The 26,938-nt window shown below is 50.2% G+C and overlaps 21 protein-coding genes across 21 annotated transcripts; 11 read left to right on the forward strand and 10 right to left on the reverse strand.

The window, feature by feature from the left end:
• Positions 1-1,071: 1,071 nt before the first annotated feature.
• Positions 1,072-2,829, reverse strand: NEDG_01741 (SWI/SNF-related matrix-associated actin-dependent regulator of chromatin subfamily A-like protein 1; the record flags this gene model as incomplete). The annotated part of the gene is made up of 1 exon (XM_067689159.1): positions 1,072-2,829. The coding sequence occupies one exon, from the start codon at positions 2,827-2,829 to the stop codon at positions 1,072-1,074; it is 1,758 nt and encodes a 585-aa protein (XP_067544633.1).
• A 27-nt stretch (positions 2,830-2,856) lies between these two features.
• NEDG_01742 (uncharacterized protein) lies at positions 2,857-5,865 on the reverse strand (the record flags this gene model as incomplete). Its single annotated transcript, XM_067689160.1, has 1 exon — positions 2,857-5,865. The coding sequence occupies one exon, from the start codon at positions 5,863-5,865 to the stop codon at positions 2,857-2,859; it is 3,009 nt and encodes a 1,002-aa protein (XP_067544634.1).
• Positions 5,866-6,012: 147 nt separating this feature from the next.
• Positions 6,013-7,377, forward strand: NEDG_01743 (tRNA (uracil-5-)-methyltransferase; the record flags this gene model as incomplete). The annotated part of the gene is made up of 1 exon (XM_067689161.1): positions 6,013-7,377. The coding sequence occupies one exon, from the start codon at positions 6,013-6,015 to the stop codon at positions 7,375-7,377; it is 1,365 nt and encodes a 454-aa protein (XP_067544635.1).
• Positions 7,378-7,457: 80 nt separating this feature from the next.
• Positions 7,458-8,084, reverse strand: NEDG_01744 (uncharacterized protein; the record flags this gene model as incomplete). The annotated part of the gene is made up of 1 exon (XM_067689162.1): positions 7,458-8,084. The coding sequence occupies one exon, from the start codon at positions 8,082-8,084 to the stop codon at positions 7,458-7,460; it is 627 nt and encodes a 208-aa protein (XP_067544636.1).
• Positions 8,085-8,252: 168 nt separating this feature from the next.
• NEDG_01745 (uncharacterized protein) lies at positions 8,253-9,368 on the forward strand (the record flags this gene model as incomplete). The annotated part of the gene is made up of 1 exon (XM_067689163.1): positions 8,253-9,368. One exon carries the CDS (start codon positions 8,253-8,255, stop codon positions 9,366-9,368), a length of 1,116 nt encoding a protein of 371 aa, XP_067544637.1.
• Positions 9,369-9,487: 119 nt separating this feature from the next.
• Positions 9,488-12,544, reverse strand: NEDG_01746 (protein transport protein SEC31; the record flags this gene model as incomplete). Its single annotated transcript, XM_067689164.1, has 1 exon — positions 9,488-12,544. The coding sequence occupies one exon, from the start codon at positions 12,542-12,544 to the stop codon at positions 9,488-9,490; it is 3,057 nt and encodes a 1,018-aa protein (XP_067544638.1).
• A 71-nt stretch (positions 12,545-12,615) lies between these two features.
• NEDG_01747 (gamma-tubulin complex component 2) lies at positions 12,616-14,325 on the forward strand (the record flags this gene model as incomplete). The annotated part of the gene is made up of 1 exon (XM_067689165.1): positions 12,616-14,325. The coding sequence occupies one exon, from the start codon at positions 12,616-12,618 to the stop codon at positions 14,323-14,325; it is 1,710 nt and encodes a 569-aa protein (XP_067544639.1).
• Positions 14,326-14,571: 246 nt separating this feature from the next.
• On the forward strand, positions 14,572-15,837 carry NEDG_01748 (uncharacterized protein; the record flags this gene model as incomplete). Its single annotated transcript, XM_067689166.1, has 1 exon — positions 14,572-15,837. The coding sequence occupies one exon, from the start codon at positions 14,572-14,574 to the stop codon at positions 15,835-15,837; it is 1,266 nt and encodes a 421-aa protein (XP_067544640.1).
• Positions 15,838-15,858: 21 nt separating this feature from the next.
• On the forward strand, positions 15,859-16,320 carry NEDG_01749 (uncharacterized protein; the record flags this gene model as incomplete). The annotated part of the gene is made up of 1 exon (XM_067689167.1): positions 15,859-16,320. The coding sequence occupies one exon, from the start codon at positions 15,859-15,861 to the stop codon at positions 16,318-16,320; it is 462 nt and encodes a 153-aa protein (XP_067544641.1).
• A 162-nt stretch (positions 16,321-16,482) lies between these two features.
• NEDG_01750 (uncharacterized protein) lies at positions 16,483-17,583 on the forward strand (the record flags this gene model as incomplete). Its single annotated transcript, XM_067689168.1, has 1 exon — positions 16,483-17,583. The coding sequence occupies one exon, from the start codon at positions 16,483-16,485 to the stop codon at positions 17,581-17,583; it is 1,101 nt and encodes a 366-aa protein (XP_067544642.1).
• Positions 17,584-17,622: 39 nt separating this feature from the next.
• Positions 17,623-17,976, forward strand: NEDG_01751 (ribonuclease P/MRP protein subunit POP5; the record flags this gene model as incomplete). Its single annotated transcript, XM_067689169.1, has 1 exon — positions 17,623-17,976. One exon carries the CDS (start codon positions 17,623-17,625, stop codon positions 17,974-17,976), a length of 354 nt encoding a protein of 117 aa, XP_067544643.1.
• Positions 17,977-18,134: 158 nt separating this feature from the next.
• Positions 18,135-18,824, forward strand: NEDG_01752 (uncharacterized protein; the record flags this gene model as incomplete). Its single annotated transcript, XM_067689170.1, has 1 exon — positions 18,135-18,824. The coding sequence occupies one exon, from the start codon at positions 18,135-18,137 to the stop codon at positions 18,822-18,824; it is 690 nt and encodes a 229-aa protein (XP_067544644.1).
• Positions 18,825-18,861: 37 nt separating this feature from the next.
• Positions 18,862-19,071, reverse strand: NEDG_01753 (uncharacterized protein; the record flags this gene model as incomplete). The annotated part of the gene is made up of 1 exon (XM_067689171.1): positions 18,862-19,071. One exon carries the CDS (start codon positions 19,069-19,071, stop codon positions 18,862-18,864), a length of 210 nt encoding a protein of 69 aa, XP_067544645.1.
• Positions 19,072-19,312: 241 nt separating this feature from the next.
• On the reverse strand, positions 19,313-19,747 carry NEDG_01754 (E3 ubiquitin-protein ligase RNF5; the record flags this gene model as incomplete). The annotated part of the gene is made up of 1 exon (XM_067689172.1): positions 19,313-19,747. One exon carries the CDS (start codon positions 19,745-19,747, stop codon positions 19,313-19,315), a length of 435 nt encoding a protein of 144 aa, XP_067544646.1.
• Positions 19,748-19,792: 45 nt separating this feature from the next.
• On the reverse strand, positions 19,793-20,881 carry NEDG_01755 (V-type H+-transporting ATPase subunit H; the record flags this gene model as incomplete). Its single annotated transcript, XM_067689173.1, has 1 exon — positions 19,793-20,881. One exon carries the CDS (start codon positions 20,879-20,881, stop codon positions 19,793-19,795), a length of 1,089 nt encoding a protein of 362 aa, XP_067544647.1.
• Positions 20,882-20,933: 52 nt separating this feature from the next.
• On the forward strand, positions 20,934-21,830 carry NEDG_01756 (G2/mitotic-specific cyclin 1/2; the record flags this gene model as incomplete). The annotated part of the gene is made up of 1 exon (XM_067689174.1): positions 20,934-21,830. The coding sequence occupies one exon, from the start codon at positions 20,934-20,936 to the stop codon at positions 21,828-21,830; it is 897 nt and encodes a 298-aa protein (XP_067544648.1).
• Positions 21,831-21,953: 123 nt separating this feature from the next.
• On the reverse strand, positions 21,954-23,252 carry NEDG_01757 (large subunit GTPase 1; the record flags this gene model as incomplete). Its single annotated transcript, XM_067689175.1, has 1 exon — positions 21,954-23,252. The coding sequence occupies one exon, from the start codon at positions 23,250-23,252 to the stop codon at positions 21,954-21,956; it is 1,299 nt and encodes a 432-aa protein (XP_067544649.1).
• Positions 23,253-23,274: 22 nt separating this feature from the next.
• NEDG_01758 (uncharacterized protein) lies at positions 23,275-23,943 on the reverse strand (the record flags this gene model as incomplete). Its single annotated transcript, XM_067689176.1, has 1 exon — positions 23,275-23,943. The coding sequence occupies one exon, from the start codon at positions 23,941-23,943 to the stop codon at positions 23,275-23,277; it is 669 nt and encodes a 222-aa protein (XP_067544650.1).
• A 695-nt stretch (positions 23,944-24,638) lies between these two features.
• NEDG_01759 (uncharacterized protein) lies at positions 24,639-25,667 on the forward strand (the record flags this gene model as incomplete). The annotated part of the gene is made up of 1 exon (XM_067689177.1): positions 24,639-25,667. One exon carries the CDS (start codon positions 24,639-24,641, stop codon positions 25,665-25,667), a length of 1,029 nt encoding a protein of 342 aa, XP_067544651.1.
• Position 25,668: 1 nt separating this feature from the next.
• Positions 25,669-26,601, reverse strand: NEDG_01760 (uncharacterized protein; the record flags this gene model as incomplete). The annotated part of the gene is made up of 1 exon (XM_067689178.1): positions 25,669-26,601. One exon carries the CDS (start codon positions 26,599-26,601, stop codon positions 25,669-25,671), a length of 933 nt encoding a protein of 310 aa, XP_067544652.1.
• Positions 26,602-26,644: 43 nt separating this feature from the next.
• Positions 26,645-26,806, forward strand: NEDG_01761 (uncharacterized protein; the record flags this gene model as incomplete). The annotated part of the gene is made up of 1 exon (XM_067689179.1): positions 26,645-26,806. The coding sequence occupies one exon, from the start codon at positions 26,645-26,647 to the stop codon at positions 26,804-26,806; it is 162 nt and encodes a 53-aa protein (XP_067544653.1).
• Positions 26,807-26,938: the final 132 nt, after the last annotated feature.

The following is a 26,938-nucleotide window of genomic DNA, read 5'->3' on the forward strand; positions in this document are numbered from 1 at the left end:
CAATGGTTAGTGTTAGAGTGTCTGCCCTGACAACACCAGATACCGTATTGGCAATAGTTGTCCAGAGACTGGCAGGTATGTCCAGGGTGGACCAATACTGGGCGACAACGGCCTGGAGTGTTTGTGGGGGGGCAGTTAGGCATGCTTTTGTCCCATGGAGCACAAATCCATGCAGAACCTTCCTCTCTTTCAACAACGCACATTCTATGCTGGTGAGGTTCTCTAGGTCGTGCACATATAGATTGAGCAGCAGTTCGGGTTTGAACCCGTCAAGTAGGGTCAGGGTGACTGCGTCAGGTATGTTGTAGAGCCCCAGGTCAAGAGTGCAGTTGCTCACATCAAGACGTGCTAGAAACCACCGGACAGAAGTATCAGACATATTTTCCAGCTCCAGGCGCCGGATAACCACAGAAATCATAGAAGCGGGGTTGGCTGGGGGTTTTGCAACCTGCCCAGGTGTCGCTGTATACTTAAGGATTCCAGCAATGTTTGCCAGGCCATTGATGATGAGTCTGTCTGCATAAATGCATCCTAGAGCCTGAAACACCTTCTTGATCACTTTTGTGTTTAATTGGTAGTCTCCACTTGTGTTTTTGTTGGAAATGATTAGGGTGGAAAACTCCAACCCATGCACTATCTGGTTAGGTATGTCGGCAAGAGTGTATTTGTCGATGTGTATTTCAACCTTCTTCTTCTGGCGGTTGGCAAGGTAGGTCTGGCCATTCTGGACATTCGCTATTAGGTCGCATCCCGAAACCCTGAAAAAGTTGATGGTTGGGGTTGTGTATAGTGACTCTAGACACCGAGTTTCCACCACTTCACCATTACTTCCGAAAACACCTCCAGCCAAAGATGTAAGGGCAATTGTGGTGACTAGCTTTCTTAGCACCTGATTTAGCGACTGTTTTGAGAGTGTTTTGACTTGTTGTCTCGAGACTATAGGTGAAGAATGGTCCATAAGAATATTTATTGCTGTCTTCATCTATTTATAGCCATCGCCCATGATACAGCATAAAATACAGTAGTGATCTTGGCCAGGCATGCATTCTTTCAAACACCACACCATCACTACTAAAAAGCATTTTTGGTGGACGCTTGGTGGGTGTTGTACATGAGAAGACTCTTCTGTCCGGGCGTGAACTCAGCTGTCTCTATGTTTTTGAGGGCTATATCTGACACACCTATGTTTTTAAGGGTCTTCTCTTTAGAAAGCATTTTAAGCCACATCCCATGATCTGACCACGAGCCTATTAGATAGTACACCTCAACCTTCTTCTGCTGGCCTATTCGGTGCACTCTGTTTTCTGCCTGGAAGATGTCCCCGGGCGTCCAGAACAGCTCGGCAAAAATGACAATGTTTGCGCAGGTAAGGTTGAGGCCTGCTGAGCAGGTTGTAAGACTCAGAACGGCCACGTCTATCTTTGGATCTGTTTTGAACTGGTTGAGAATCTGGCTTCTTTTGGCCGTTGGGGTGCTCCCATCGATTTTGATGGCTCTATCTGAAAACCCGGCAAAGATAGCAGACAGGAAATCTACATGGTGTGCAAAGACGATTATCTTGTCTTGTGTTTGCTGCCTGAAGTTTTTAAGGTATTCTAGAGTGTCTGGCTGTTTTTCAATCGCGGCAGCTCTAAACTCGGCCAGCTTGTCTTGGGTGGGGTGGTCAGTGATTGCCAGGTTTTTCCGCGGCCTGGCAAGCTCGGTGTTAAACAGCACCTTGACCCGCCTCTTTGGCGCGAGCCTAAGCACCTCGCTTTTGGTTCTTCGGATAAAAAACGAGCTGATCGCAATTCTTAGCTCCTCAGGGTTCCTCTCTCCCGTGTAGAGCGTGTGCCGAAGCCCCATCCGAAAGGTCGGTTTTAGCCTTTTTTCGTGGGCCTCCGATATCCGACAGTATCGCTCGCTATACTCCCTCTCGTTGAACATCCCTGGCGCCGCTATGGATATTTGTGTGAATAGCTCTAAGGGCCGAGAAAGCGCCGGCGTGCCCGAAAGCAGCACCACATGCTTCATCTGCACCAGAAATGGAACAATGTGGGTCCCTCGCTGGCTCTCAGAGTTTTTCAACGAGTGTGACTCATCAACAATCGCCATAAAAAAACACTTCTCATCTAATCTCTCTATCTTTTTTGTAACCATCTGGTAGGTATCTATCACCACCACAACCTCTCCCCCGGTGTTTTCTTTGGTGGCAAGGTACTCCTCCACGCTGCAGGCTCTGTCTGTTAAATACTTCACCGCCTCAACCCCCCAGTCAGCACGGAGCGTAGCGGGCGCAATGACCAGAAGCGCCCTGCCTTGTGTGCCGTGGTTCTTCATGTACGTGGTGGCAATGGCTATGGCCTGAATCGTCTTTCCCAGGCCCATATCGTCGGCAATAAGAATCCGGTAGTTTTGCTGGGCCGCCTGTCTTACGCTATCTTGCTGGAATGGGAAGAGGTCGATTTTCTCGGTGCTTCCCCGGATGAACAGGCAGGTTGCAATCTCGTCTCCCCCCGCCCCGCCTTTCTCTCTTTGTTTCGCCGCCAGGTAGGCAATCAAAGAGTTTGGAGGACCTGACACACTCAGTGCAGGCAAGCTCCTTTGTAGGCCCTCCCAGGCCGTGACAGGAAACGTCCACGTGTTGCTAGCAACAGAGAAAGTGGCCCTTTCTTCGTGGTAGAGATGCTCAGCAACCTGTTTTGTGCTTGGGAAGATTTTTAGCTGGCTGCCACTAAGTAGTGAGACCGTATACCTGGTTGGCTGCACCGGCCCTCCTCCTTTGGCACCTGAAAACCCTGGCAGACCCTGCTCCTTCAACCGTGTCAGTACCTCTTCTTCTTTCGGCATTATGAAAAATGAATAAACAGCAATTTATTATGTCTCTTTCTTCTTAGGCGAGTAGCACCCCTTAGTTGGGCTAAAACGGTTGTTTTTCACTCCTTTGCCAAGACCGCTTTTCAAGAGACTGCTCCAGACCACTCTTAGAAAGAGAAGAGCGAAGGGGCAAAGCGAAAGAACTACCCGCAGCAGAAACCTGGCATCTTCTGGGAAGCGCTCAAGTAGACACACGTCCATAGCCACCATGCATGAGAGAAGCAAAGGAACCAGCAGCAAAACTGTTGTTTGTGTTCCAATCCCAAAGAGCATGTGATTGATACTAACTGCCAGTGTCATCATTGTGCAGGCCCTGTCACTGTCCAAGAGCCACCCCCCAGAAGGTAGCAGACAAGCTATCTTATCAACGCACGGATGGAACAGATAGAGCAAAGCTCGGGTTGATATGCCTACAGACAGAGGCACCAGCACCATCAGAGCGTGCACTAGTTTCAGCCCAGCGAGAGCCTGGCTCACACACAGGGCAAACACGGCCCGGCCCTCCATCTGCCACAGACGCACAGAAACAAACCCGTACCCCAAAGCTCCCCCGTAGACAAAGAGTCTTAGCTGTTCAGGAAGAGAGTTTGCGTTTGCGTTTGCGGTTGAGAGCTCAAAGTCACCGATCAGGGCCAGCACCAGAAGCCCAACCTTCCACAGCGCTGCTGCCAGAAGCAGCAGAATGGTGGTGTAGAGAATGGAAACAGCCGCAACAACCAGCAAGAAGGCTCCAACGCGTAGGTGAACCAGCGAAGGAACGTGGTAAACCGAGTAAAAGGGGCTGTAGAGAAGCTCGTCCCTCTCGGAATGGAGGAGCATGTCCACCCAGAGGTGGTCTTCCACCGGCATGTTCATAAGTTTGTCTCTTGGAAAGGTTTGTTTTTTTCTGCCATCTTTGGAAAAATAGAAACTCTTCTCTGTTTCTGTTACGGTAAGGGTTCTTCTTTTTTTCACATCGCTCATTTTGTAATCGGTCGATTTCAGAGAGGGGAGGTAGCAGAGCCTTTCAAGATTGTTTATCTCGTTGAGAGGAATGGGCTCGTCATAGAGCACCAACCCAAGACCAAACCATCCAGCACAGACTCTCCCAAAAAAGTAGACGGCGTGCTCAACCACCTCAACGAAAAAGGCCTGAATGCCCCGGCGAAACACCGCCAAACAGAGCGACCACATATAGGCGTGTCCCAGAAACGACGCCATGGGAGCGCATCTGAGAACCACCATTTCTTCAGCGGGCGTTTCATTTGGCACCCAGGTAGCGTGGAAGCAGGCAAGGGCTTTGAGGATCCACCGAGCCAGGGCAAAGGGCGCAGTTGCACCCAGTATCACGGCCACTGGAACCGCAAAGGCTGTGAAGATCTCCACCAGGGTGTTGGACAGCTTCTCTCTTGCTGCGCGCACCACGTAATGGCTCCGCTTGGGGACAATCCAGTACTCTACCCCGGGCCTGGTGGTTGGAGCAACTCTTCTTTTTACCAGGTGCGCTATGCCATGCATCATCACGTAGCCCGTGGCAACGTAGACCCCCAAAAGAGTGGCAAGCCTGTCCCCGATGTAGAAGTGTCTGCCAATCAGGACGGGGGCGCTGTTTAGGAGAATGCCTGCACACGAAAGGGCAACCATCCCGGTGAGAAGGGGAAAGACCAGGTAGTCCAGGGAAAAGAGCACCCAGAACTTGAAGGCGATGTAAATGGCGTTGTAGGCCTTCTTTTGCCGCGAGTGCCTGTCTGTTTCAGAGAGTACCTGTTTTTTTCGCCGGAGCAGGTGCATGAGAGCTGCCAGCCCGAAAAACAGCTTGGCAGCACAGCCCGTGTACCCATCCACCCTCAGCACCTCGCTTGGGGAGAACCCTCTGTCCACCGCCGAGATCTTTGAGAGGAGTGCCCCGGCCGAGCAGGCTTTAAGCATCTTGGCGCCCCGAGGGGACAGAGGGCACCGCCCAGAAAGACCTGCCAGGCCAAGGCGCCTAAAGAGTGACAGTGCAGGGCGCGTCCTTGCAGCAGCCCTTAGATTCCTCCACGCCAGACCTGCAGAGGCAGCCAGGCCGCAAGATACCACACTGGGCAGAAGAATGAACACCACGCCAAGAAGAAGCACGGCCACCAGCCCGAACACAAGCTCAATCAGGGCCCGGTACATTCGGTCTTTGCGGTACCCCCGAACAAGGCCCTTCAGCAGCGGGCTGTGGTGGGCCAGGGCATTGGCAGCATCTTTTAGGCGGTTTTTCTTCTCCAGAAGAATGTCATCTTCCAGCACAATCACTTCAAGAATGGTGCACATTTCGCTTGCCGACTGGGTGCTTGTTCTTCTGGGGAAAACAGGCGATCTGGTAAAAAGAGGGAAGTTTGCCGAGTTGGTGACCAGGGAGAGCATCTTCATTGTTCTCTCCCGGTACGACTCATCGAGCGAGTCCGTGCTGTCGTCTGTAAACTCAACGTCTTCTGTTTCAGAGACCCCCAGCCTCCGAATGCGAGCTTTGAAGAGAATCAGGTACCCGACAGCGGCCATCCTTGCAAGGACCTCTCTGGCAGCGTGGCACACTAGCCAGCCCAAGAGGTACGTGCCCGCAGACAGTCTGAGAGACAAAGAGGTCTTTATCCCGGCACTTGTTTCAACGAGGGCCCTGGCGAGCGAGGAGGCTGCCGGGTATAGAGCGCTGTAGGCGGCACAGGAGACCAGGTTCTTTGCGTACGCCCTCAGGCTCTTGAAGAGAAGCTTTCTGGGGTTTTTCAGGCGGTGGGCCTCGGTTCTCAGGACTCTGTCTCTTGTTGGGATGTTTTTAGTCTTTATCTTGCGGTTGCACGTCTTGCAGGCTCTGGTGCCTGTTTTTTTCATCCACTCGACAATGCACTCTTTATGAACACTCTCGGTCAGGTCTCGGCACTTGCAGGGAAAGCAGAGCTTATTTTCCTCTGTTTCAGGCTCGTAGCAGATTTTGCACTTTTCTCTCTCCCGGGTCCTTTCGATGTTTATCTCGCTGAGGATATCTTTTATATCTATCTCTTTCATTTTACAAAATAAAAATATCTCTATCTAAGGTTTGGGCCCGGGCCAGGCTTCGGGTTATTTGGGGATATATCCCGAAATCAGCGTTTCGGGTGGCTTGGAGCGGCAGCGCCGGGCGGGAAAACCCAAGGCCAAGAGCAAATTTTTATTATGGCGAACGAGACATACACGTGGAAGGCACACAACATAAAAAAAGCAGTTAAACGGCAAGAGTTCCTTCAATCGGTAGAGAAATGCCTTGGAACCAAAGAGTTTAGCCTAGCATACAAAGACAACAACAGGACAGCCATTCTCATCACAAAAATGGACACTCTCCCGCCAATAATAGTCAAAAGCCAGGAGCTAACCCTCAAAAGAAAAGACAGCGAGAGAAAAGAGGTGAAAGACATCGTTACCCCGCTCAACCACCTCTCGTACGACGAGCAGCTGGCCAGCAAAGTAGCATCGGTGGAAAAGTTTGCCGCCAAGCTGGGGTGCGCGTCGATTGAGATCGTCAAGTCGCCACAGGAGACAGGGTACAGAAACAAGTGCGAGTTTACCTTCGGGTTTGAGGACGGGAAGCCGGCCCTTGGGTTTAGGCCGGGAAAGTACACAGACGCGCCAAACAACGTGGCCAACCCATCGGGGTGCGCCTTCAACACGGGGGCAGAGATGCTTGGGATTGTAGCCAGGATCAACCAGCACATTTCCACCACCACCGACCTAGTTTATGACCGCATTTCACAGACGGGGCACCTCCGAGTCCTTCTAATTCGGCGAATAGGCCAGGCTCTGATTGGGGTTCTGCAGGTCAACGTTTCCTCCAACGAAGAAGCAGTCAAAGTCCCAGAGATTCTTGCCTTCATTGAGTTTCTGCCGATTGAGCACGTCTATGTTGAAAGCAACTGCACCACCTTTGAAGGGTTCAGAACCACCTCGGTGCTCCACAAGGTAAAAGGGCCGGAGACAGAGTACACCGAAACACTCAACAATTCCACGTTCAGGGTGTCTCCCATGGGCTTCTTCCAGATAAACATCCCAGTGGCCGAGATTATGTGCCAAACGATCCAGAAAGAAATAACCACCTCCACGATCCTTGACATTTGCTGTGGTGCAGGGCTCCTAGGCATATCAACGGCCAAAGGCACCAGCAACGCCGTTATTGGGATAGAGATATCCCCAGACGCCGTTAAAGATGCCCAGGAGAATGCACGGGTCAACCAGATCAAGGCAAAGTACTACTGCGGGAGTGTTGAGCAGATCATAGACAGTGGGATAAAAGAAATCCAAACGGGATGCACCGCCCTCCTAGATCCGCCCAGAGCAGGTCTTTCCCTAAAGCTTATCAAAAAAATAACAGATACACCTTCAATATCCGAAATATTCTACATCAGCTGCAGCTACACCCAGGCCAAGGAAAGCATTGAGGAAATAACCAAGGGCGGGTTTAAGCTGGAGCGGGTGCACGTGCTTGACATGTTCCCATTCACCCCCGCGGTGGAGTGCATTTTCCACTACAAGAGAGCTGAAAACTAATCCAAAACCCCGAAACCCCGAAACCCCGAAAAAACCCGAAAAAACCCGAAAAAACCTGAACGCACGGCCCCCAATTCAATTTATTGTTTATCTTGTCTACGACTTGATCTAAACAAGCTGAAGGATCCTCTAAAACAAGCGAAAGACCCGATTCTGAAGCTGCGCTTCTTCTTTCCAGGCGGAGCAATGGGCTGGGCCTTGATCCATCCACCCTTAACTGTGACGTAGCCAAAATCTGCCAAAGGCACACCGTCTTTTCTAGGCTTCCACTGGGTTTCTGCGTCCTGTTTCTGTTTGGAGATTTCAAGCTCCATCTTAAGAATCTGTCTCTGAACCCAGGTAAGACTTTCTAGATGCTGTGGCGTGATGCTAACGGCTGGAAGTATCTCTTTGTCGCAACTAAACACATCAGTTGTGTACGGTGCCTCAGAGGAGCACTCAAGCTCATCGTTAGCCAAGGTTCTAACTTCAAAGGTGCTGTCGTTCTCGGTGTACTTTCTAGCCTGCAGGTTATCTAGTGACATCTCCATTGGTGCAAGCGACACGACACTTTCTGCCGGGTCTATCGCCTCAAGCGCAGTGGGCTGGACTTTCTCCTCCTCTGGGACTGGGGGCTCAATTGCCACACTTTCTGGCTGTGTGTTTTCATCATAATAGTTGCACTCGGTGGTTTCGGGCTGCATCATTAAATCTTCTTTCTCAATCATAGCTGCCCCTGTTGATTCTAGTTTGCATTTAAGCCAAGAGTGCGACCCCTGAATGTTTAAGACCAATCATTGCATAGTTGGTGTATTTTAGCATTGGGTGGCGGATTGGGTGGGGGGCGGTGGATGGAAGGTCTTTTCAGTTATAAGAATTTTACGTGAAAATATTTTATGCAGTTCACGCTCAAAGAAGACACTGTCATCCCAGAGTATGGCAACAACTCAGACGACACAAGCTTGGACAACGGCGAAGAGTTATTTGAAAGCTCTGAGGAAGTCTCTTTTTCCGACGACTCAAGCGCAGATAAGTGGGAAGATGGCTCGGGCGGACAAGATACTTGGAGCGTTCGCCACATCCCAGAAGCGATGTCCAAAATCCAGAAACCAGCGCCAATCACCGGGAGCGTTCTGCACTACACCATGGCAAGAAACCTCATCAGTACGACGAATGCCATAGCCAAAGTCATTGCCGTGGACGAGACTATCTACCTCCTAGACACCCGAGGAAGCATCTACATCTGCAAAGGGTTGTTTGCAGAGAAGGAGATCAGGCAAATAGACATAGCTGGTCTGAAGGGACTGGCCTGTAGGATCCAGGACATTTTTGTCCAGGGAAACACGCTGGTTGCCCTGGGACAAGGGTATCAGTCATTTTTTGCGATTAACACGATAACTACTGAGATGAGAGAGATAAAACTTTTCCAGTACAAAGAGTCAAACGGATTTAAACGGATTAGGGCGTATGGAGAGACGTACATGTTGATAGGAACTAACTCAATCTACGTTTTTGACATCAACAGCCACGTCCTCACCCAAAGAATCAACCTCTATGAGCCCGTGCTTGATGCCTCTCTCTGTGGAGATATCCTGTACATACTAACGGAAGAAAAAGTGCTCAAATACTCAACGGTCCTTCAGGAAGTGGTTTTCAGGTCTGAGGTGCTTGTTGACCCTACGGTCCTCAAAGTAACCCAGGACCATCTCATTGTTGGGCTAAAGCACACCCTGTCCATCCGGGACAGGAGCACCTTTGCCGTCGTTCATGAGCTATCCAGCTTAGAGGGAGTGACAGACATCCAGAGCATAGAGGACCTGAAAGTGATCGTATATGGAAACAATCAGCAGAGCAATGGGGTCAGAATGTTTAGTCTTCAGAGCAACACAGCTATCAGTAACTTTCCACCAGGCAGGGGTTTCAGACGCATTGGTGGCTTTTGCATCTACCAAGGCAGCCCTCTTCTCGGGGCTGGCAGCAGCCTTCTCTCCGTGCAGATAGCCCGAGGCTAGCTTGTGCCAGGCACTGCCGCACTACAGCGCCAGGACCAATAAAAGAAAGTTCAGGTGCTGATTGTTTATTTTGCGACTGCTACTGGACAGTTCCGTTCAAGTATCTGGGACAAGGATGGTTAGTGGAAAGCCACCTTTAAAAGACTGTAAATGGCAGACATCCATTTGTCAACGTCTGTGCCCTGGGGGCGAGAGGCAACAATTGCATCTCCTTCCTTTCTAACGGTATCAAGATCTGCGGTGGACACCGTGGGCGCAGGTTGTGCGTAGAGACCAAGGTCCTCTATGTGCTGGACAAAGACGTCCATTACCTGAAGGAAGTCTGCAGGCCACTTCTTAGAGGCCAGGTGCTCGTTCAAGATAGCTACTTTTGGATTGATGGTTTTCATAAGCCAGTTTTTCAACGAACCTTCCTTCTTATCAATTATGTCCTTTAGCCTCTCAACCATCCTCTCAGTCCGGCCATACACCTGCAGCATTTCAGGTGTTACGACTATCTCCTGCACTGGATTGAAGACTCTTTGCGGGGTCTGTCCGGGGGTGAACATACCTCCATACTGCGAGGGTGTTGAGGCGGATGACGGGGTAAAGGGGTTCATGGGCATGGGAGGCCGCGTTTGAGGCTGCGAAGCCATTGGCATACTAACGCTGTTCTGGGCTGGCATGGGGGGTCTAGCGCCCACCGAGATAGATGGCGAAGAGAGTCCAGGAGCTCTCATTGGGGCACTTCCAGGCATGGGTGGCCTCATTGGGGGCGCCACCACTTTCTCTGTCTGGGGCATTGGGTAGGCGGCCGTTCCTCTGATGGGGTTGGTGGGTGCTGCGGTCTTAACAAACGAAACCTTTGGGCCCGGCCGAGTGCTTCCTGCAGGTGTGCCGCCCAAAGCGTGTGTCTGGCCCAGTGTTTGACCCGGTGTTTGGCCTGGTGTCTGGCCCGGTGTAGGCTGGGCACTAGGCTGACTTGGTGGTGCCATGCCCATAGGTCTGGGGGGGAACACTGACTGTGCCTGTGGGGCACTGCTGGTTGAGGGCCCAGGTGTGGCGGCGTAGGGGGCAGCATAGGGGGCAGAAGGCATGGGCATGGAGGGTTTTGGGAAGGGAACAAATGGTTTCTGGTTCGGGATGAAGGGGGCAGCCTGGGCCTGTGGGGGGAAGGGCTGTGGCTGTGTAGGTGGCAGGGTGGGGGTGGATACGGGGGCGTGAACCTTTCCAATGCCGTGGTAGATGGGGCCTGGGTTTGGGCCGCGGTGGAGGGAGGCTTGGGGGGGTGCTGCTCTGGTGCTGGAGGCTGGTTTTTTCTCTTCCTGGAGCTTGAGGGCCGTTCTTACTGATGCAGCCGACTCATCGGTTAGCTTGGTCATGAAGAGGCGGACGCGTGTTTCTTCTCCACGGGCCAGTAGGTATTTCAGGTACTCAATGCTTTTTTCATCTACAGCAATCTTTTTTTTCATAACGGTTGTTGCCCTTTCAAGGGTGGAAAAGATGCTTCCAAACGTTTGGTAGAATTCGCTGGCGGTGTAGATGTCCTTGGGAAGGGTTGCGCTCTTTTCTTCGATTTCCTGGTACTTCTGGACGTCCCCAGCCATCAGGTAGCATGCCTTGGCTGCTTCTGGCCTGGTTTTTTCAAGGAGAACGGCTATTCTCTGGACCTTGGGAACAAACTCTTCGTCGGTGCAGTGCCTGGCTAGTATTTTGACCAGCACTGTCCAGTCAACGTTATTTTCCACCAAATCATCATACTCTCCCGAGAGGATAGAAAGCAGAATGAAAAACGCCGAGGACGTCCCAGGTGCCCGGAGTATCTTAGCCTTTTCTCTTTTAAGCACCTCTGGGCCGTCGCAGAGCGCAATCAGGGCAGCTACCTTCGCATCTTCTTTCAAAGCGATTTTAAAAGCACCTGAAAAGTCGCCGTGGATCAGTCTTTGGGTGGTAGGATCTTCTTCGTCGATCTGCACCGAGACAGCTGTCTCCTCAGGCGCGGCCTCCTCTTCAATGGGGCTCTTTGTCTCTGGGGAGTTGAGCATTTTCAGGATTTCTTTCCGCGGCTGGCTTGTTTCATAGGCGTCCAGAATCTTCCACTCGTAGGAGTCCCTGAGGGCGTCCTTGGTCCAGGCCCGGACCTTGAGGCCCTTCGGCGTGTGAAGCATCAGCCCGGAGGAGGAGAAGCAGAGTCCCCTTCCCTGCTCCTGCCACTTGGGAACGCTGTCCAGGAACGAAGACTTTGCATTGAGCGAGGTCAGCGTATCTATAACCACCTGTCCGTTAAACGAGGAGTATCCGATCATATCTGGGTTTTCAGGGCTAAAGGCAAAATCAAAAGCGGTGTCCTCAACCATAACCCCGCGCATGGCATAGGTTGACGCGTTCCAGGCAATGATGGAGCCATCGCACCCACACGTAACAATCAGGGAGGGGTCGTGCTCGGACCAGCTGCAGTTAAGAACGCCGTCTGTGTGCCCCTCAAGCTTTGGCGACCCGCGGGTTACTCTCAGGTCGTGAATGACAACGTTGTGGCACTCCGTGGACGAGGAGGAAACAGCGATCTGGGTGGAGCCTGCAGGGTCCCACTGCAGGCTGGTAATGACTGAGCGGCTAAAGTACGGGCCTGCAAGCCTGGAAACCTCGTTTTTTCCTCTTAGATCAAGCACGCTGACCACTCCGTCAGTTGTCCCAACGGCAAGCACCTGGGGAATCTTTTTGTTCCACTGCAAACAGCTCACACCTTCGTATTTGGCAGTTGTTCCGGGTGCTCTGGGCCTATCTAGAGTTTTCAGGTTCCAGAGCATGATTTTTCCATCGGCTGACCCTGTAGCTAGCACGGGCATGCCCAGGGCAAAGTCCATGGCAAGGATGTCTTCATCGCCTTTGGCGTAGGTAGAAAACTCGACTGGCCGGGGCTCTTCTTTTTTCAGGAGGGGCTGTGTGTCCCAGAGGGTGAGGTTGTCGCCATCCAGGGCACCTGCCAGGAAAAGGCTGTCTCCGTAGCTTCCCCAGGCTAGTCTGTTAAACCTGGCAGGCACTTCCGTCTTAAACAGCACGTCTTCTGTCTCTATGTCTAGAACCTGAAGTTTTGACCCGGGCGAAAAGTTGGTATCAAGTATCTTTGATTTGGTTCCCAGTGCAACCATTGATCCATGCTGGCTAAAGGATACTAAGCTTGTTGTCTCTATCTTCATGAATAACACTAATTGCGAATTAAAATAAAAAGAAAATAAATAGTTGCTATGGCTTGTGCTAAATTATTTTCATGTATTCTCTCCACCGCAACCAGCTAGTTAGTGACCTACTTCTTGCCATGGTGGGCCTAGACAGCAAGATGGTTCAGGTAAAGAAGGCAGGCGAGCTTGAGGTGGTTATAAGCAACTCCGTGCACAAGGACGATGCGCGCATAGTTTGGGGCCTGAGCGACATAGTTCTTGGGGTCTGGGAGATCAAGTACCGCATTGAAGAGGCGTACTACACCAAGGACCATGTGAAGCAGTTTCTTTTGAAGGGAATTGAGGACGAGATTGAAGCTTTTACCTTTCGGCTGAATAGTTTGTGTAGATCTTTTCCTAAAAAGGAAATGACAGTTGAGTCACTGCCTTTTATGTTTCAGGAAGAAGTTGTGCTTTTTGAAAAGATAAGAAAGATCATTCGGGACACTGAGGGGGCCAAGAGTCTTGAGGTCCTCCAAGCGGTTCTAAACGCCAGGCTTGGGGCTAAGTACAGCCGGATCATGGAGGCGGTTGCCAGTCCGATTAATAAGCTGGTGAAAAAGGTTGTGGCCGGGGAGAGTGTGCCCGAGCACTTTAAGGAGAGAAGCAGGTACGATTATGGGCAGTGTTTTTGGAGCAGCCACTATGCAGTTAAGAACATCCCAGAGTATCTCCAGGGCAGCATTGATCAAATACTCAGTTTAGGAAAGATATCAAAAATTTTACGAAATAACGGTGATTTTTTGATTGAAATACCAGACATTCTAACCATTGAGAACAGCCAGGCGGTTTGCAGTAAAAAAGCCCTTGGAGAAGCCAGCTTTATGATTTTAGGGGCCTCTGAGGCCATTCACGCGAAGTGGCAGGAGAGCATCAAAGACATTTTCTCAAAGCTACTTCTGGAAACAGACAAGTACTCAGAGCTCTTTCAGGAAATGGGCGACAAGATGTTTTACCCGCCCGATGACAAAGACATTACTTTTGTCAACTACATTCTCAAGCGAGGCACCCTAAGCTACACGGAGCTAGAAGAGCGCATTGACTCGCAGAACCTGTCTTTTCTCTCAGAGTCTGCCTTTATACTCGATGCCGTTGATAAGGAAAAGGCGTCAGCTGTTTCTTTCCTTTACAACGAGGCGCCTCTGTCCAAAGTACTTACGGCCATCCAGGACACCCGGATGAAGAAGAGTCTATCGCCCGTTTCTCTCCTCCAGGGCATAGATCTTCTTTTTTCGCCAAAGTATCCGTTATCTATGTTTTCATCAACCAAGCTTGTTTCTGAGGTAAAGATTGTCTTTAGGCTGCTCTTCTCGCTCTATGCGATCGAGTACCACCTGGCCCACCGCCCGGGGAACTGGCGGGTCAGGCACCTCGTCCTGTCGTTTGTAACGGCCCTGCGGATGTACATAACCGAGCGGGTCCGCGAGGAGGTAAAAACCCTCCTGGGCGTTTCGGGCATACTTGAGTACCACCAGGCCCTGGAAACGGCTCTGGCCAACATTATGAAAGCCTCTCTACTAACAACACCGAACCTGATTGAGTTTTACAGCGATTTTTTATCAACAACCTTTGGATATATCGAATTACCCAATCGGGAAAGACTCCCTGATGAAGATATTGACATGTTGCTTAAAAACTACCGCGCAGGATTCAAAAGCATTATTCCAAGCATCAAGTCTCCCTTCCTCTCTACATTTGTTGAAACGCTTGCAGGCGGACAGACACAGGACGCTTTTTCGCGTTTGGAGACCCCTTTCTGATCAATTAAGTTCTTCTCTGCTGTTTTTTTTGATGGACTTGTCTGAGGTGTACGCCACAGCGTACCAGCACTTTAACTCCCCCAATGCACATTTTGAGAAGATTGTTTTTAGAACCAGAAGAATGGCTATTGACTGCACTGAAGTACCCTACGTTTCCACCGTCGTTATCAAGCCCCAAAGGAGAGCTCCTTTTGAGCCCCCCCATTCCGAGGAGTACTCAAAAGCCTCTGTTAAAAAATTTAAAAGATGAGAGGCGTGCTGCTGGCATACAACAAGCTGTCTTCGCTAACGGTGGAAAGCGTCTTTGAAGAACTTGCCAGGTGCTACAGGGAAAACAGGAAAGAAGCTAACGCCGCCCTTATCAGGCTTATCACCACGGCAGACATTAGCTGCAATTTGCTGGCAATTGCCTCAATGCTAAAACTGGTTCACTCAGTGCTTGATGGAAAAACCGTTAGAAAGGTCATTACCACAATGCAAAGCTCTTCCAACCGTGAAAGCATTCGCTTATTTTGCTATCTCTACAACTACGCCCTGATTGACGACTCCTTCATTGCTGAAATACTAGCGGACAGGCTGTCAAAGGCAGCTAGGGGCGAGAATGCCTTTGGCCACCTAACAGACGTTCTTATCGTGCTGCAGAGCAGTAGCAGCCTTTTCAGCAAGGAGCTGCTTCAAAACCTTCACCAAAACCTGACAGATATCGAAAAAACAAGCGATCTTTTTATCTGCACCTTCCTAAAAGAGTCAGTAGATAGTTTACTGACCCGAACTAACCCATTCAGAGACATTCTTAAGGAGGAAATTGCCTCAATGAGCGACACACTAGGTGCGGTCATTGGCAAGCACACCCACAAGCCAGCAGAAACGCTAACCACCACCCAGGGCCCCGCCCAGAGCATAGCTAGCAAGTACGGCATGAACACGGCCCTAAAAAAAAGGGTCTTCAACATTCTAGTTACCAGCAAAGACTACGCCACAGCCCAAACACTCCTTTACAAAGAAACGCTCAAAGTAAACCAGTTCTCAGAAGTGTTCTTCCTTCTCTCATACCTCTGCACCCAAGAAGCCAGATACAACAAGTACTACGCAGAGCTAGCAGTCTCTCTCGTTTCAACGGCCTCAAAGAACCACCGCAACCCCTTTAAGAAGTACATCTATGCAGCCACCGAGAAGTACACAGCACAAATAGCAAAAATACCAACCAAGGAAATATACAACCTAGGCGTCTACCTTAGCGAGCTTATTATGAGCAAGACAATCAGTGCCAAGTTTCTCAGCACGTTCAGCTACGCCGTTAAAAAAGAAGCAGTTTTTGCCCGAATTATCTTCAAAAGTCTTTGTGAAGGATGCAAAAGTAGAAGAATCAAGGGCCTAAAACCAATCAAAGAAACAGACACACTAAAATCTTTCTTTAACCATCGACTCATCGATGGATCGTTCCTTACAGAAGAGCACAGCACCCTTCTGGGCCAGATTTACCGGGAGCTAGTCAGGAGTATAAAAGAATAATTTTATTCAAAAACCTAAAAGATGAGAGAAGACTGCTTTTACTTTATAACAGCTGCCTGTGCGCGGGGAAGCGAGTGTATCTACCGGCACAGTCTTCCAGCTAAAAACACCCAAACCATCTGCAACAACTGGACCCGGGGCATTGAGTGTGAGGAAGAGTGCATTTATAGACACTCACGGTACCAGGTGCGAACGAAAAAGAATGTTCACTGCCACTGGGACAAACAAGGGGGGTGCAAAAAGACCAAGTGCGAGTATTTGCACTGGTCAAACAGACCAAATCTGCTAAATTTGAGCCAAATTCACTCGGCTATCACCGAAGCGCCTGCCCCCGTTCACGCCCATCCATGCACGCCCATGCCTGCCCACGCCCATGTCCATGCCCATGCACCAGTAGTGCCTAGTGACTACATGATAGATCGCAAAGCCATTGAAGATATTGAAAAAGAAATCACCGAGCTAAACCAGTTTTTTAGGTTCTAGTGGATAGGTCTAACACAAAGCATCTGCGTCCAATAAATAGAGCTATGTCCACGCGGTCTAGAACACCCGATCCACTTCCATATTTGGAAATAGTGGCCTATCTTACCAAATATGGTAATTTAAGCAATATTTTAATTATCCATGTAATTTTACAAACAAAAGATGCCTACACGTTGGTATCACCTGAAAAGAAAAAACCAAACTTTGATTTGGTGTCTTGGATCTGTTCTTGGATCTGTCTTTGTTTGCGGCTTGTTGTTGGCATGTTTCGATCTGTTTACAAAAGAGGACCTAATAGGAACTGCATTACCGATGGACCAGGAGGACGGAAAAGAAAGAGCAACCAAGAAAGCGCTAGTCCCTGAGACCAAAGCAGAGGAGGGGAGTCTTTTTACAAGCATGCATCTTTGGAAGGCTGTTGAAGGCCGGCCCGCGTACGGGGGCCAGCTGTTCACCCACCTGCTCAATGTGGCCCTCAAAGAAAAACCTGATTTTAAGGTTTTTACCTCAGAGTGCACCTTTAAAAAACCTGCCAGCACCCAGCAAACCATCACCTACCAGATAGTGAAGGACATCCCAATTGGCACCTCCCTGGCCGACGTCTTCATTGAAGGATACCAGCCAAACAAAGACGGCGACCCTGAGCTAGTTGTCTATGGGAAAACGTCAATGGCCAGGGGCTCACAGCGCCAGCACGAAGAGCCCGTTTCTCTAGCGGCTGAGGACCATCTATCTGAATACTTCCCCAGAGGTTTACCCGATAAGGAAAAGATGGCTCAAATGCTAAGACCTGAAGAGTACGTGGAAAAGCGCTTTGGCACCAAGGGAATGACCGAGGAAAGAAAGACTATCTACCAAAAAGTCGTTGAGGCAGACCTTCGCTTCCTAGACCTTGAGGGGAGCAAGTGGAAACGGTGCATTTCCTTTACCAGACACCCCACCTCTGCAACCAACCCCAGCACCTCTGCAACCAAGGCCAAGTACATCTTCCTTTCTTTTTGCTCAGACGCCTTTCTTCTTGAAACAGCAACCATGGCCGTCAATGAAGACATCACAAGCAAGACCCTCAACATTCTTTCAGTGACTCATTCGGTGCGCTTTGTTGATGTTGACGCCTTTGAAATGGACCAAGTCTTCTTTTTTTCAATCACGGTGCATGCAGTTAACAACAACACGGCATACTGCACGGGGAACATAATCCAGAACGACCGAATCATTGCCTATGTTAGCCAAAACGGCGTCATTCGAAAGAAGAAGCTTTAACGCTTCGAGGTCTTAGGCCCCAAAAAGTTTTCTTTGGCAATGGTACGAGAGAAGTTCCGCTATGTCGTCTTTCGCCTGGAGTGCCTGGACAACGAAGCGCCTGTCTCAAGAAGTGTTTCGGAAAAAGAGCTCTTTTTTCAGCTGAAAGACCAGGCTGCCCGGGTGCTTGGGGACTGGGAGTATGCCGAGTCTGTCCCGAAAATGAAGCTTGCCCTCTTCTACCCCGTCACCGGGATTGGCGTGGTCAAAGTGCCCTCCTCGGGAAAAGAAGCCTTCTACAGGGTTCTCCAGAGCATTTCAGCCGTTGGTGGACGGCAGTGCAAGCTGTCTCCTCTGAAAGCTTCAGGAATCATCAAGAAGGCAAAGCGCTGGATCGTTAGGTCGCTTAAATAAAGCATCACACTTTGGCTTTGTCCGGGTTTTCGGGTTGTCCGGGTTTTCGGGTGGTGGCCAAGACAGATGCCGTTTTCAATTTTTGCGTTCATTTTATAGGCCGGGAAGCTTATTTGATTAGCAGCATATAGTAGCTGTTGGCGGTGAATCTTTTTTTTATGGCTGCAGCCTCAATGGTTGACTTCTTAGCAGATACAATCAAATGCCTCTCCCCACAGAAGGTCTCTCTTTCGTGCACGGAAAAGGACATTCGCATCAGCGGAGAAAAGAACACCGAGCTGTACATCTCCATCGGTCGAAGCGCAATGTTTAACAAGTTTTTAGGAAGCGTCAAGCTCAGAGCCTCAGACTTTACGAAGATACTCCGGGAGTGCACCCTTTTCTGTGACATTGACTTTAGCGTGGAGGATGGGAAAGCCAGGCTTTTTGTTGACGACGGGAGCGGCTGTGAGCTATTCATGGACTGCCCCCTTGAAGAAACCGACCCAATCAACCCCCCAGCATTCACCCCGCAAACAGTCTTTGACCTGAACACCCAGATGCTCAAAGACATCCACACTGAAGAAGCCTGCACCGTTGAGTTTCTTCTGGAGAATACCTTTCTAAGGATAACCACCACTGGAGAGATAAAAACAGTAGCTGAACAAAAAGTAACTGAAGGCTTCCTAAAAAGAGAAACAACCCAGAAGATCTTTATCATCTCATCAGAAGCATTCCTAGCAGTTACTTCCATCTGCAGACTCTTACCCACCCGAGTACTTATGGCCGTTGAAAAACACCTCTGTGCCTTCTATTTTTATTTCAAAGATGCAACTGTCATTCTCTACAGCCAAGGCAACCTAGTGTAAGGCCAGACCCAGGCCCCTAAACAGGCCAGACCCAGCCCTAGCCCAGGCCCTCTATGTATGCCACCGTTACACCGCTAAGAATAGACCTGCCAATGTACTCGTTGGTATTAGCTAAGGTAAGGTGGTCCATCACGAGATTCACATTCCCGTCGTACCCCAAAAGCATCCCTGTGTAGACCTTCCCTCCCCGCAGAACGATGCGAACGTTCTTTCCTACTTGCGCAATAGCCCAGTCAATTGGATGCATAAAGAAAATTTATTCTTCTCTTTTAAGGCGTAAGAGCTTAAAGGATAAATGTTGGGGAGCAACCTGACCCAAAGAAAGAATCTAGGCGTCTTATATGCCCCTCAATGCTGTTGCAACAACTAGCACACCAACGCATCAGAGCAATGTGACTCTAGTTGCAGGGGCTCTAAAATATTTTTATATTTCTACAGTGGTCTGCTCCAGGCACCGTAGCGTACCGCAACAAACCCAGGCACTGTGCCTAGTAGAGCAAGCAAATATAAATGCATAGGAGCATAGTAACCACAAAAAGAAGAGCGGTGAAGGTTCGGTCCTTTCTGCTTGGGGTGTACCTGTATGCAATCTCCTCCATGTGAAATATCCTCATTCCATCGGTATAGTGGATGTTTAGCGGGCGGTTGTCTATTCTAACGCATCGGTTGGTGCTCGGGGGCTTGGGAAGGTCGAGGGCTGTGGCACCGGTGCCCTTGGAGTAGATTGGTATAACAGAAGAGAGCTGGCAAGCATTCTTGCATACGGGGCAAATGTTTGACTTAGCACCCCATCCATGGAGACACCCCCAGCAGAAAAGATGCCCGCACTGCGTTACCACGGGCGCTTCAACCAGGGACATGCAAATGCTGCAGTCAAAGTCAAAGCTCCCAGTGGCCCGCTTTGATACGACTTGCTCTTCCATACCCCTATCTTAGCTATCCCCTTTAAAAGACAGTCAGCCAATGATTTATTCTCTAGTGTAGCAGACGCTAAGTGCCTCCATGGCGTGGAAGCGAACGTCCTCACTGTGCTTGGAGGAAAGAACGTCAAACAGGGCCTGGTGGACGTCCATTTGCCGAATGATAGCGATTGACTCGGGGTACACCTCTACCATTCTATAAATATCGTTGGAAGCGAGCCAGATGTTATCTGAGTCCTTTGATTTAAGGTACCTTTTTAGGAGCCTGACCATCTCAGACCTGCTGTGGGCAATGTTGTCCAAGTTGCTCCTCCAGAACTCTTCGCTGAAGTGGTACGGCGCTGGCTGGAGGTGCCCGCTTCTCAATTCTTCAAGGTATGCCTCAAAGGTGGAAACGCGCCGCGAGAGCAGGGCGTACCTCTCCCGGCAAAACTTCAGGTCTTCCTGCTCCTCGGGGTCGTCCTTGTTGCCTTTGCTTGACACCAGGGAGAGGACCTCCTCTATCTTTTGGAAGAGGCTAAAGCTGTGCTTGGTGGCGTGCATGAGAAAGTTCTTGATAATCGAGAGCGAGGTTCTGAGCTCTTTTTCTTTGCAGTCCTTGGAGACAAAGGTTAGCATAAACATTGGCAGGGACTCAAGCATTGCCATGGCCTTCTGAGAGAAGGAGAGAATCCAGAGCAGCAGCAGGGCCTGATATTTACATTGCTTTTGGTGGCAGACATTAAAAATAGCAAGCATCAGCTCTTCCTGGGCGACTATCTCCTCTCTGATAGGATCTTCTTTAAACAGCTCAATATCTAGCCGGTGCTTTTTATACTCAAGCGAAGAAAGTCGTTGCAAAAAGATAAGCACCTGCTCTGTTTTCTTCCCGCTTGGATGCTCCTCAATGGTTTTAGTGAGAATGGCGTAGTACTCCCTGCTGGCTGTGTGCCTGTGCCGGTAGATCCGGGTGAGTATTTGCAGTGCTTTGAGAGAAATAAGTAAATCTGGGTGCTTGCTCAGATTAAGAAGCGCTTCTTCAAGGTCGCTGCAGTCAAGAGTACTAACTGGTAGATCTCCCAGTTCAAGAAGTGTGCTTCTAATCTTGTCGTTTGAGACGCTTTCTTTAAGTTCCTTCACGTAGAAGCTTACTGTCATCCCAAATTTAAACAAAATTCTATTTTCTTTTATTTAGCCGACTTCCCGCTGAATGAAGGTAATTGATGAGAACACTATATTGGCAACAAGAGGACGAAAGAGAGCCAGAAAGGCTCTCTCTGAAGTCCACAACCGAAGAAAAGCCAGCATCATTGAAAAAATAGAAGAAGACGCTTTTTCTGACGTGCGCATGGTTGCTGAGTACGTACCTAGCATCCTAGCAGCGTACCAGGAGGAGGAAGACGTCTTCAAACCCGTTCCAAACTACATGAACTTTCAAGGAGACCTTCGGTGGGCCATGCGCACCGTTCTTGTTGACTGGATCATCGATGTCCACTACAAGCTCCACCTTCTCCCAGAAACCCTCTACCTGGCTGTCAATCTCATTGATAGATTTTTATCGGTTCGGGTGGTAAGCATAGGAAAGCTGCAGCTGGTGGGCGTTTCTGGCTTGCTCGTTGCCTCAAAGTATGAGGAGGTAGCTTCTCCTTCCGTTGAAACCTTTGTGGTTCTCACTGACAGAAGCTTTACTGAAAACGACATACTTCGAGCTGAGAAGTACCTTCTCCACTGTCTTGAGTATCGGATTGGGTGCCCCTCCCCGCTTAATTGGCTAAGGCGGTGTACACAGAACACAGTTGCAGAAACACTTGCTGTTGTAATTTTAGACCTGACCCTTTTAAGCGAGCACTTTCTCAAATACTCCCCCTCAGTTACTGGGGCAGCTGTTTCTTACGCTGCTCGGTGTCTGACCCAGGCCCCAGACAATGAAGTATTCCACCACTACTCTCCGCACAGTATCCAAGACCTCTCCGAGTGCATCCTTGCGGTAAAAGAGTACCTGGCCAAGCCCATCGTTCACGTCGCCGTCTTTAAAAAGCACGGTGCATCGTTCACTAAGACCCTAGATAAGCTTGACCTGATCAAAGTCCCAGAGTGCCCGAGATAGTTCGGGTTTTCGGGGTTTTCGGGGTTCGAGGTTTTCGGGTTTTCGGGTGTTTGGGGTGTCTGTACTAAATGAATAAACAAGAACAGTATCTGGGTGGTGGCTGGGCCTGGAGTAGAGTTGGGCCTAACCTGGCTTCTTCTTAAAGCCTCGCTCAAGGCCTTTTTTGAGGTAGTGCTTCTTGGAGAGAAGAACGCTTAGTGGGATCTTCACCTCTTTGGGAAGCGCTTTTTCTCTTTCTTCGGCGTACCACCCATAGCTGACTGCCGTGTTAACGGTGAAGTCGTCGGGTACTGGGTGGTTGTTTTCGTTGAAAGCTACGGAGTCGGTGTCTGGGGGCGGGTGGACGTACCTGATTTTTCCTTCAAGGTACTCTTTAACAATGGCTTTGATGATCTTTCCCTCCTCAATGCAGCCCCTGTCTCTCTTGTGGGCATCAAGATAGTTCTCGGCCAGGGACTTGCGCGAGTCGTTGGAAAAGGTCCTGATGCCCGTAACGTAGCACATGGTTCTAATCCCTAAACGCTCAATGATCACGTCCAAGCAGGCTTTTATCTCCCTCGTCTGGTCAAGCGAGAGGATCCCATTAAGGATCAGGTCCTGCTTGTGGGTCACGAACGAGGGGAAGACCAGTCCCGGGCAGTCGCACAGCGTGATGCTCTCTAGCTGCAGGGTTTGGATGCACTTGGTCTTTCCAGGGACAATGCTGGTTCCCACCACCTTTCGCTTGAAAAACGAGTTGATAGCAGAACTCTTGCCAACGTTCGGGTACCCAATCATCCCAACCATCCCAACACTAGCCCACTCTGCAAGTAGCGACTCTGCCGTGGCAAAAAGCGGGGAAGCGACCACACTTGAGTAGAAAAGGTGCTCTACCTGCCTCTCGGTGAAGTATGCCTGCCAGTGCTGCACCTGCTTTTCCGTTAGCAGGTCTGCTTTGTTCAGGAGCAGCAAGTGCCGCTTGGTCGGAGCTACCTTTTCAAGGTCTTCGGTGTAAAAAAGCAGCGGGTTCCGGCTGTCAACTATCTGAACAACAAGGTCGCTCTCTTCAAGCGTGAACCACAACTGTCTCCACACGTTAAGGTTCCTCTCGTACGGCGTAATTGTTCCCTTCTGCCCCAGAAGACTGTTCATGTTGAGCTTCCAGAGGTTAAACTCCTTTCTTTCTTCGTTTTTGTAGCTTTCTTTGGCCTGGTCAGCCTCGGGCTTTCTTGGGATAACTAGGCCCTCGGGGGCCTCAATCGTCGCCAAGTCCTTGATTGACGTGTTCTGTGAGAAGTCGTACTCTACAATCTCGGCTGCTTCAATAAGACTGTCCACTTCGGTGGTTTCAAGCACGCTTCTTAGCGACGTGCTTTCTTTTTGTGGCTTGTTCATTCTTCTGTCTTTGATGACAAGCTTTCCCCACTCATACTTTGTCTTCATGAAAAAATTTAGCAACGAGCGTTTATTGCATCCGTTTGAGGTACTCGAGCGCCTCTGCGGCCGTAATCCTCTTAGCTGGCTTCTCTTGCAAGCACTCAAAGATCAAGCCAACGATGGCTGGGTCGGTGTTCGGGTGGATCTTTAGCAGGTACTCCATCTGGTTGGTCTTCTGGAGCACCAGGTACTTGTACATCTTCCCCAGCTGGTCCTGCTTGTCGCTTCCCGAGAAAAGCGGCGAGCGAGTGACCATCTCGCTAATGATACACCCCAGGCTCCAGATGTCAATGGAGTACCCGTAAATCTTGCACCCCTTCAGAAGCTCTGGGGACCTGTACCACAGCGTAACGACCTCGGAGGAGTAGGAGGACATCTTAATCTCAAAGCTTCGAGCAAGCCCAAAGTCTGCTATCTTCAGCCGCCCACTTTTATCCACGAGGATGTTCTGCGGCTTCAGGTCCCGGTGCACGATTTGCTGCTCGTGCATGTACTGGACGCCCTCTACCAGCTGGTAGATTAGCGAGAAAAGGTCGACTTTGTCCTGGGAGTTGAGCAGTTTGCGAAGATCGCTATCGATGTACTCCAGGATGATCGTTAGCTGGGTTTCTGTGTGGATGACATCGAGAAGAGTGAGGATGTTTGGGTGGGAAAGCTTCTTCATGATTGAAATCTCTCTCAGGGCCGTATTGGGCATGCCCTCGTCCTCCGATAGTTTTATTATCTTTAGAGCAACAGGTGCGTTGTTGAGTATATCATATCCTCTGTAAACCTCAAATTAGAACGTATAACTTACCATTGAGTATGTCCCGTAGCCAAGCAGGTCCTTTTTGACGAATCTATCCATTAAAAATTAAACATTGCGCCGTCTCTGTAAATAAAGTATGTTGTTGCATCTAATGACCGCCCACCCAATGAATGATCCATTGTACCAGGCATCTTTTAAGTGAAGATTGAAGTACTCATCTGAGGCCGCTAGAATCCCTTGGTAGATACCCCCCCATTTTAGATGCACTGCAACCTTCTCCTCCGTGCTTTCCCAGAGGAGAGTCATTGGTGTAAGTATCTTCATAAAAACCAGGGTATCCACTCACTGGTAGGTGGTGGTGTGTCTGGTAGGTGGCGGTGTGTCTGGTAGGTGGCGGTGTGTCTGGTAGGTGGTAGGTGACGGTGACAGTGCAGGTGACAGTGCCTATTTAAGGATGCACTCTTATTTGAACAGGAACCTGTACCCTTACACGGCCTGGTACCCAACCCGAACCCGAACCCGAACTAACCCTGACCCAGCACCTGTACCCTTACATAAACAGGCACAGCCCGTACCCAGCCCGAACCCAACCCGAACCCGAACAGGCGTCAAATCCTGGAATGTTTGAAATTATTCTTTGTTTTATGGAGGTTGTCTGGAGCACCGGGCTAGTAGGCCTACTGGCGTACGGAAACTATCGTCTATTTGAAGGACAGTTTGTAACTATACTCTGGGCACTGTGCTACGATGCACTTCGCCGGGAGGTTAAAAGAACCAGCATTGCTCCGTTTTATTCCTTGTTTATGACGCTGTCTCTGTTTCCGGCGCTGGTGCTAACGCTGGTTCCATCGGTGGTGGTGCTTTTCTGCGGGGGGGAGATGTTGCACTACGGCCGGGAGATGCTTGCGCTGGCGCAGAAGAGCTCTTTGTTCGGGAAAACCTTTGATAGTGTCCTGGGCGCGGGTTTAAAGGGCATGCTTGCGTTTTTGGAGGTGAGGAAAGACGAGGAGCTTTCAGAGACGCTGGTGTACTACAAGATCTATGCTAAGGGTGCTGAGTGCGTCAACGAGCTGGTGCAGGGCACTGAGGCGGCGCTGGGCTGGCTGGGGCACCTTTTTTTCTTTTTGGGCGTCTGTGCCTACTTCCTGCACCTTCCTGAAGCACCTTTGAGCTATCTTTTTAGGCCGCTAGAGAAAGGGAAGATGCTATCTGCGTGTTTTTCCTCGGTGGTTCACTCTTTGTGTGCAGAAAGTCTTTTTAACTGCTTTTTTGCTGCCGGTCTTTCTTTTGGGGTCGGGTCTCCCTTTATCTGCTGTGGGGGCGTGCTAGCTGCAGCTCTGTCTCTGTTCCCCGTCCTTCCTTTGGGCGCGTACACCCTTCCCGGGTGCATCTATTTGGTGCTCCGGGGGCGTATGCTGATGGGCGCTCTGTTTTTGGGCCTTGGGGTGGTGCAGGGGGTGGTTATCTCGCAAATGGCTGCGTTTCGGTCCCGGAACAGGTACCTCCGAACGGTGGGTGTTGCCCTTGGCATTCGGGTGTTTGGCCTGATTGGGGCTGTCATGGGCCCGTTTTTAGTGTTTTCGCTTATGTCAATCTGGCCGTCAGAGAAAAAGCTTTTGCAAAAAACCGTTAAACCTTCCAAAACCATGGAAATCCTTCGGAAAAATAAATAGGCTACTCCCTGAAAAAAGAGGTGATTAGGCCCCACGTCGCAGGATCCTTGAACACCGAGCTGTGGGAGGCATTCTCCACCTTTACAAACACGGCGCCAGCTGCCTTTGAGAGCTGCTCCCCGTGCTGCCACGGAATGATCCAGTCTGAGGACCCGTGAACGATCAGGGTGGGAATGGCAATTTTTTTGATGTTCGTGATCGAGTCGTACCCGAGGCCCCGCATGGCGTGCTCGTTGCTCTTCGGGAGGAACTTTTGCATTATCCGCCAGACCTGGTACTCCTGCAACAGCGCCGTTGTTGAGGCAAAAGGACTAACCAGCACCAGCTTGCTGATTTTCAGGGACAGCCCCGGGCCCGCTTCCCGGTGATAGTAAACAGCCAGGTACTCCAGCGCAATGGCTGTGCCCAAAGAGTACGCCAGGACACCGACTGTATCAATGCCCCGCCTCCGGAAGTACTTGAAGCATGCGGCCACGTCCTCTAGAAACGCCTGCTTGTTTGGAACGCCCTCAGAGTCTGCAAAGCCTCGATAATCAACGATCAAAACACCAACGTTTTTTTCAATCATTTTTTCAATATCGTATCTCTGAGAAAAAGTGTACCGGTTGGTGCTGTTTCCGTGCAGGGCAAGCACCCAAAGATCGGGAACTTTTTCCTTGCAGACAACCACCCACGCCCCCAGCCTCTCCCCAGATTTGGTCTTGAGAGAGACCTCCTCCACCTGAATGTGCTCCCTAAACGGGTTCATCTGGTGTGGGGGGCTGAGCTTGCTTAAAGGCGCCGCACAAAAGATCTCTCTGACCAAATAAGCGACAATGCTTGACCCATACTTCATGTCCTGGGCCCTGTCCACTTGGATCACTGGAAGCATCACTTGATCGTGCTCATCACTGCTTGGACAGCTTAGCTCGCTCTCGGACTGTAAGTTTATCATGAAACAGTTAGAGGCTCAGCAAATATTTGTTTTTATGGGAGCTATGGATGCAAGAGATGTAGCAGCACTAGCGGACATTGTTTCATACGAGTACGCCACGCCAAGCGAAGCCAAGGACTTAGCACGGGCCTTCCTTTCCAAGAACGACTCATTGCCCGATGACAAAAGACTGTTTGTTGAGTCTTTTTGTGCATCCCCGAACTAGCACCCCTACCCCGAAACCACACCCCGAACCCCCGAACCCCCGAACACCTCACAGACCCACACCCCCAAACCAGATGTGCGGCCATATGCTCGGGTAAGCACCGGATCCCGTTTCGATCTCCGAAGTTAAGCC

Source organism: Nematocida displodere (genome assembly GCF_001642395.1).
Source record: "Nematocida displodere strain JUm2807 chromosome Unknown 7, whole genome shotgun sequence".
Classification (NCBI taxonomy): Eukaryota; Fungi; Microsporidia; genus Nematocida; species Nematocida displodere.